General features: G+C 35.5%; 1 protein-coding gene across 1 annotated transcript; it reads left to right on the top strand.

Annotated features, from left to right (window-relative positions):
- Positions 1 to 2,050: 2,050 nt before the first annotated feature.
- On the top strand, positions 2,051 to 8,303 carry LOC149233264 (uncharacterized). The gene is made up of 3 exons (XM_089382138.1): positions 2,051 to 2,340; positions 2,492 to 2,587; positions 8,108 to 8,303. Exons 1-3 carry the CDS (start codon positions 2,051 to 2,053, stop codon positions 8,301 to 8,303), a joined length of 582 nt encoding a protein of 193 aa, XP_089238264.1.
- Positions 8,304 to 8,669: the final 366 nt, after the last annotated feature.

Raw genomic sequence — 8,669 nt, 5'->3', positions numbered from 1 at the left:
ATCTGTCTGGTTTGCTTTTGCATCTTGGATATCACTGCAGAAGCTCTTACATGGTTTGTTTGTGTTTGTGTGATCAGAATTAAAAACAAAAAACATGATTACTATTTGTACCACGAGGATACAACTATATTGTAATGACCCCTGAGCCATCTTGAAATTTCCAGAGTAGACTTTTAAGGTTTTAGTTTTTATGGTTATTAATCGATACTACAAAAGGATTATTGTGTTTGATAAGTTTATTAAGCTGTCTGGTAATGGCACCTCTTGTACCTCAATGTTTTTTTCCAATTGGTTGGCACATTAAAAATTCAGTCGAATTAGTTTATTGCATTAAGGTGGTTTGTTTCCAAAGTGGATTGTTAGTGGTTGAGTTCTGTTTGTTAACTGATTGCTCCATTGAACCTGTTGCCATTCCATGTTTGTTATTTCAATTCAGTTTAGATTGGGATGTTTTCCTTTTATATGAACTATGTATTGTTTTTGAATCATGTTTAATAAGTCATTAATAAAAATTTGGACTCTACCGTATATCTACCTTTTCAGATTATCCATGCCTTCCACTAAGAGATGAAGTTTATATTTATGTCTGCAGCTCCTCTTGTCAGTGGACAAAGGCTACATAAATATGTTTACGATAAGATCTCAAATGAAATACCTGCAGGGCCTTACTGTCTTGTTTACATTCAGACCTCTGTTCAAAGGAGTGAAAACAGATCCGACGTGTCTACTTTGTGGTTGATCTATGAAGAATTTCCTCCAGCTTTTAAGGAAAGGCTTCAGGTGGTGTATTTCCTACATCGAGGGCTTCAGTCAAGACCGTTTTTTGGAACCCTTGGCCGTCTCTTCTTAAGTGCAGAGTGAGTATTAAGCTGAGTTTTCATTTTGATTCAAATAATTCATTAGAACTAATTGTTGTAGATGTGCTCATGTATTTTTTGATGTGTTATGCAGTTTATACTGCAAACAAAAGTATGTAAATCATCTAGAATTTATCTGGGATTACATTAGGAAGGGACAGATTGAGATTCCTGATTTTGTGTATGACCATGATGATCAACTGGAAGACAGACCTTTGATGGACTATGGTGTTGAAACATGATTACTATTTGTACCTTGTGTCTGCTGTCCTCGAAGGGGTATGATATAGGATTAAATCAGCCACCATGCCTTGGGTGCATAATAGACAAGTGGAAACCTTCCTCTCAAAGCTCGAAGTTCAAAAAGTTGCCTGCTGGGCTTTGTTTTTAATTTTGGAGGGTAGATACTATGATTTTTTGGTGTCTATGAGTGAATAGCATTTGTAAATCATATACTATTACTCTCATATTGAATGGATCTGCTATTGATTATCTGAATGATACTGGCAAGCAACCTAGTTTGAATTGTTACCCTAGTGATTTTTTCAAACCCATACCCTGGAATCTATTATGTTCATTAATAATTCCCATTATTCTTGTATGATGCCTATATCAAGTCCATCTTGTAGGAGCATGCACACTAAACTAGAGGAAAGCCATGAAAGGCATAGGGTAAGATCATATTATGAAAAGTATGCTTCAGACAGTAGGATATATTTAAGACATCATATTGGACATAAAATATATTTAAGAGTTCGTATTGCTTGTAGAGTGAAGAAATTATTGCTAGAGTAGGCTTTTAAGGTTTTAGTTTTTATGGTTATTAATCGATACTACAAAAGGATTATTGTGTTTGATAAGTTTATTAAGCTGTTTGTTAATGGCACCTCTTGTAGCTCAATGTTTTTTACCAATTGGTTGGAACATTAAAAATTCATTCAAATTAGTTTATTGCATTAAGGTGGTTTGTTTCCAAAGTCGATTGTTAGTGGTTGAGTTCTGTCTGTTAACTGATTGCTCCATTGAACCTGTTGCCATTCCATGTTTGTTATTTCAATTCAGTTCAGATTGGGATGTTTTCCGTTTATATGAACTATGTATTGTTTTTGAAACATGTTAAATAAATCAGCAATAAAAATTTGGACTCTACCATATATCTCCCTTTTAAAATTATCCATGCCTTCCACTAAGAGATGAAGTTTATATTTATGTCTGCAGCTCCTCTTGTCAGTGGACAAAGGCTACAGAAATATGTTTACGGTAAGATCTCAAATGAAATACCTGAAGAGCCTTACTGTCTTGTTTACATTCATACTTCTGTTCAAAGGAGTGAAAACTACCGTGGCGTGTCTACTTTGTGGTTGATCTATGAAGAACTTCCTCTGACTTTTAAGGAAAGGCTTCAGGTGGTGTATTTCCTACATCCAAGGCTTCAATCAAGGCTATTTTTTGCAACCCTTGGCCATTTCTTCTTGAGTGCAAGGTGAGTATTAAGTTGAGTTTGCATATTGATTTAAATAATCCATTAGAACTAATTGTTGTAGATGTGCTCATGCAGTTTTTGATTTGTTATGCAGTTTATACTAGAAACTGAAGTATGTAAATAGTCTAGAATTTATCTGGGATTACATTAGGAAGGGACAGATTGAGATTCCTGATTTTGTGTATGACCATGATGATCAACTGGAAGACATACCTTTGATGGACTATGGTGTTGAAACATTACTACTGTTTGTACCTTGTGTCTAATGTCCTTGAAGGGGTCTGATATAGGATTAAATCACCCACCATGCCCTAGGTGCATAATAGACAAGTGGAAACCCTCCCCTCAAAGCTGTTAGTTCAAAACGTTGTCTGCTGGGCTTTGTTTCTAATTTTGGAGGGTAGATACTATGATTTTTTGGTGGCTATGAGTGAATAGCATTTCTAAATCATATACTATTACTCTCATACTGAATGGCTCTGCTATTGATTATCTGAATGATACTGGCAATCAACCTAGTTTGAATTGTTACACTAGTGATTTGGTCAAACCCATACCATAGGATCTGTTATGTTGATTAATAATTCCCATTATGCTTGTATGATGCCTATATCAAGTCCATCTTGCAGGAGCATGCACACTAAACTAGAGGAAAGCCATGAAAGGCATAGGGTAAGATCATATTATGAAAAGTATGGTTCAGACAGTAGGCTATATTTAAGGCATCATATTGGACAAAAAATATATTTAAGAGTTCGTATTGCTTGTAGAGTGAAGAAATTATTGGTGTTAGGCGAAGAATTTTCTTCCATCTCTAATACATAGAATTTGGTTTTTCCTCTTCCACTCTTTCTCCCTTTGTATCTTCATCTATACATCTATTGCAGTGGCCACTGCATAAATTCTCCTAGAATTGTTATGCTTGTGGTTTTATTTTCTGCGTGCATAATAATATAAGGTCTTATTTAACATTTTTGCGCTATATTCTTCCTCTTTCTTCTTTGTATCTATATCCAAGCAGTGTGCCATATCTTCAACCTACGCCAGCACTATTTCAATTCCATGGCATCGATGAACAATTTCATTTTCCATTTTTCCATGAGGATACAACTATATTGTAGTGACCCTTGAGCCATCTTGAAATCGATGAACAATTCGATTTTCAATTTTACCACAAGGATACAACTATATTGTAGTGACCCCTGAGCCATCTTGAAATTTCAAGCGTAGACTTTTAAGGTTTTAGTTTTTATGGTTATTAATCGATACTACAAAAGGATTATTGTGTTTGATAAGTTTATTAAGGTGTCTGGTAAAGGAACCTCTTGTAGCTCAATGTTATTTACCAATTAGCTGGCACATTAAAAATTCAGTCGAATTACTTTATTGCATTAAGATGGTTTGTTTCCAAAGTCGATTGTTAGTGGTTGAGTTCTGTCCGTTAATTGATTTCTCCTTTGAACTTGTTGCCATTCCATGTTTGTTATTTCAATTCAGTTCGGATTGGGATGTTTTCGTTTTATATAAACTATGTATTGTTTTTGAAGCATGTTAAATAAATCAGTGATAAAAATTTGGACTCTACCATATATCTCCCTTTTCAGATTATCCGTGCCTTCCACTAAGAGATGAAGTTTATATTTATGTCTTCAGCCCATCTTGTCAGTGGACAAAGGCTACAGAAATATGTTTACGATAGGATATCAAATGAAATACTTGAAGGGCCTTACTGTCTTGTTTACATTCATACCTCTGTTCAAAGGAGTGAAAACTGCCCCGGCATGTCTACTTTGTGGTTGATCTATGAAGAACTTCCTTCGTCTTTTAAGGAAAGGCTTCAGGTGGTGTATTTCCTACATCCAGGGCTTCAGTCAAGACTATTTTTTGCAACCCTTAGCCGTTTCTTCTTGAGTGCAGGGTGAGTATTAAGGTGAGTTTGCATTTTGATTCAAATAATTCATTAGAACTAATTGTTGCAGATGTGCTCATGCAGTTTTTGATGTGTTATGCAGTTTATACTAGAAAATGAAGTATGTAAATCATCTAGAATTTATCTGGGATTACATTAGGAAGGGACAGAATGAGATTCCTGATTTTGTGTATGACCATGATGGTCAACTGGCAGACAGACCTTTGATGGACTATGGTGTTGAAACATGATTACTCTTTGTACCTTGTGTCTACTGTCCTGGAAGGGGTCTGATATAGGATTAAATCACCCACCATGACCTAGGTGCATAATAGACAGGCGGAAAGCCTCCCCTCAAAGCTGGAAGTTCAAAATGTTGCCTGCTGGGCTTTGTTTCTAATTTTGGAGGGTAGATACTATGATTTTTTGGTGGCTATGAGTGAATAGCATTTGTAAGTCATATACTATTACTCTCATACTAAATGGATCTGCTATTGATTATCTGAATGATACTCGCAAGCAACATAGTTTGAATTGTTACCCTAGTGATTTGGTCAAACCCATACCCTGGGATCTATTATGTTCATTAATAATTCCCATGATTCTTGTATGATGCCTATATCAAGTCCATCTTGCAGGAGCATGTGCACTAAACTAGAGGAAAGCCATGAAAAGCATAGGGTAAGATCATATTATGAAAAGTAGGCTTTAGACAGTAGGATATATTTAAGACATCATATTGGACAGAAAATATATTTAAGAGTTCGTATTGCTTGTAGAGTGAAGAAATTATTGGTGTTGGGCTAAGAGTTTTCTTCCATCTCTAATACATAGAATTTGGTTTTTCCTCTTCCCCTCTTTCTCCCTTTGTATCTTCATTTATACATCTATTGCAGTGGCCACTGCATAAATTCTCCCAGAATTGTTATGCTTGTGGTTTTATTTTCTGCGTGCATAATAACATAAGGTCTTGTTTAACATTTTTGCAATATATTCTTCCTCTTTCTTCTTTGTATCTATATCCAAGCACTGTGCCATATCTTCAACCTATGCCAGCACTATTTCAATTCCATGGCATCGATGAACAATTTCATTTTCCATTTTTCCATGAGGATACAACTATATTGTAGTGACCCTTGAGCCATCTTGAAATCGATGAGAAATTCGACTTTCCATTTTACCACGAGGATACAACTATATTTTAGTGACACCTGAGCCATCTTGAAATTGCGAGAGTAGACTTTTAAGGTTTTAGTTTTTATGGTTATTAATCGATACTACAAAAGGATTATTGTGTTTGATAAGTTTATTAAGTTGTCTCGTAATGGCACCTCTTGTAGCTCAATGTTTTTTTACCAATTGGTTGGCACATTAAAAATTCAGTCGAATTAGTTTATTGCATTAAGGTGGTTTGTTTCCAAAGTCGATTGTTAGTGGTTGAGTTCTGTCTGTTAACTAATTGCTCCATTGAACCTATTGCCATTCCATGTTTGCTATTTCAATTCAGTTTAGATTGGGATGTTTTCCTTTTCTATGAACTATGTATTGTTTTTGAACCATGTTAAACAAATCAGCAATAAAAATTTGGACTCTACCATATATCTCCCTTTTTCAGATTATCCATGCCTTCCACTAAGAGATGAATTTTATATTTATGTCTACAACTCCTCTTATCAATGGACAAAGGCTACAGAAATATGTTTACGATAAGATCTCAAATGAAATACCTAAAGGACCTTACTGTATTGTTTACTTTCATACCTCTGTTCAAAGGAGTGAAAACTGCCCCGGCGTGTCTACTTTGTGGTTGATCTATGAAGAAATTCCTCCAGCTTTTAAGGAAAGTCTTCAGGTGGTGTATTTCCTACATCGAGGGCTTCAGTCAAGACTGTTTTTTTTCAACCATTGGCCATTTCTTCTTGAGTGCAGGGTGAGTATTAAGCTGAGTTTGCATTTTGATTCAAATAATTCATTAGAACTAATTGTTGCAAATGTGCTCATGCAGTTTTTGATGTGTTATGCAGTTTATACTAGAAACTGAAGTATGTAAATCGCCTAGAATTTATCTAGGATTACATTAGGAAGGGATAGATTGAGATTCCTGATTTTGTGTATGACCATGATGATCAACTGGAAGACAGACCTTTGATGGACTATGGTGTTGAAAAAGATCCTTTTCAAGTTTATGACATGGCTGCCATTGGATCATCTGATTCTTGATACTCCTTGAGATGGGCCTCCTAGGCAATGTGCAAACTTTATCCATCAATTATGGCCATTTGTTGTACAACATTTTATTTTCTTGGTTTTCCTTCTGTATGTAAATGTGAGTTATCCCTTTCCAAGTGACCTTCCTTGACAGGAGACTGTGTTCTTGAGAGAAGGAACTTTCTTGTTTTTCTATTGCAGTTTAGTTAGCAAAAATCCTTGTGCCATGATTCTTGTATAATGCCTATATCAAGTCCATCTTGCAGGAGCATGCACACTAAACTAGAGGAAAGCCATGAAAGGCATAGGGTAATATCATATTATGAAAAGTATGCTTCAGACAGTAGGATATATTTAAGACATCATATTGGATAGAAGAGTATATTTAAGAGTTTGTATTGCTTGTAGAGTGAAGACGTTATTGGTGTTGGGCTAAGAGTTTTCTTCCGTCTCTAATACATAGAATTTGGTTTTTCCTCTTCCCCTCTTTCTCCCTTTGTATCTTCATCTATACATCTATTGCACTTTCCATTGCATAAATTCTCCCAGAATTGTTATGCTTGTGGTTTCATTTTCTGCGTGCATAATAATATAAGGTCTTGTTTAACATTTTTGCAATATATTCTTCCTCTTTCTTCTTTGTATCTATATCCAAGCACTGTGCCATATCTTCAACCTAGGCCAGCACTATTTCAATTCCATGGCATCGATGAACAATTTCATTTTCCATTTTTCCATGAGGATACAACTATATTGTAGTGACCCTTGAGCCATCTTGAAATCGATGAACAATTAGATTTTCCATTTTACCACAAGGATACAACTATATTGTAGTGACCCCTGAGCCATATTGAAATTGACAGAGTAGAATTTTAAGGTTTTAGTTTTTATGGTTATTAAACGATACTACAAAAGGATTATTGTGTTTGATAAGTTTATTAAGCTGTCTAGTAATGGCACCTCTTGTACCTCAATGTTTTTTACCAATTGGCTAGCACATTAAAAATTCAGTCGAATTAGTTTATTGTGTTAAGGTGGTTTGTTTCCAAAGTGGATTGTTAGTGGTTGAGTTCTATCTATTAACTGATTGCTCCATTGAACCTATTGCCATTCAATGTTTGCTATTTCAATTCAGTTCAGATTGGGATGTTTTCCGTTTATATGAACTATGTATTGTTTTTGAAGCATGTTAAATAAATTAGTAATAAAAATTTGGACTCTACCATATATCTCCCTTTTCAGATTATCCATGCCTTCCACTAAGAGATGAAGTTTATATTTATGTCTGCAGCTCCTCTTGTCAGTGGACAAAGGTTACAGAAATATGTTTACGATAAGATCTCAAATGAAATACTTGAAGGGCCTTACTGCCTTGTTCACTTTCACACCTCTGTTCAAAGGAGTGAAAACTGCCTCGGTGTGTCTACTTTGTGGTTGATCTAGGAATAACTTCCTCTCGCTTTTAAGGAAAGGCTTGAGATGGTGTATTTCCTACATTCAGGGCTTTAGTCAAGACTGTTATTTGCAACCCTTGGTCGTTTCTTATTGAGTTCAGGGTGAGTATTAAGCTCAGTTTTCATTTTGATTCAAATAATTTATTAGAACTAATTGTTGCAGATGTGCTCATGTAGTTTTTGATGTGTTATGCAGTTTATACTGGAAACTGAAGTATGTAAATCGTCTAGAATTTATCTGGGATTACAATAGGAAGGGACAGATTGAGATTCCTGATTTTGTGTATGACCATGACGATCAACTCGAAGACAGACCTTTGATGGACTATGGTGTTGAAACAGATCCCTTTCAAGTTTATGACATGGATGCCATTGGATCATCTGATTCTTGATACTCCTTGAGATGGGCCTCCTAGGCACTGTGCAAACTTTATCCATCAATTATGGCCATTTGTTGTACAACATTTTATTTTCATGCTTTTCCTTCTATATGCAAATGTGAGTGATCCCTTTCCAAGTGACTTCCCTTGACAGGAGACTGTGTTCTTGAGAGAAGGCACTTTCTTGTTTTTCTATTGCAGTTTAGTTATCCAAAATCCTTGTGCTATAAAATTATGCCATTCCGCATTGGGTGTACATATATGTAAATAGTCAAACTTGAAAACATGACAGCGTGCAGTTACTATGCTTTAGTAATTCATCTTGCCGAAGGTGTTGATGGAAAAAAGGGTGTGTAATGCAGAAGCATGGTGCAGATT

The sequence above is a fragment of the Pinus tabuliformis genome, chromosome J (assembly GCF_031772625.1).
Source record: "Pinus tabuliformis cultivar Carrire ecotype Pingquan chromosome J, CPIR1, whole genome shotgun sequence".
Taxonomy (NCBI): Eukaryota; Viridiplantae; Streptophyta; class Pinopsida; order Pinales; family Pinaceae; genus Pinus; species Pinus tabuliformis.
The sequence above is the reverse complement of the archived record's forward strand: the minus strand, read 5'-3'. Positions and strand labels throughout refer to the sequence as shown.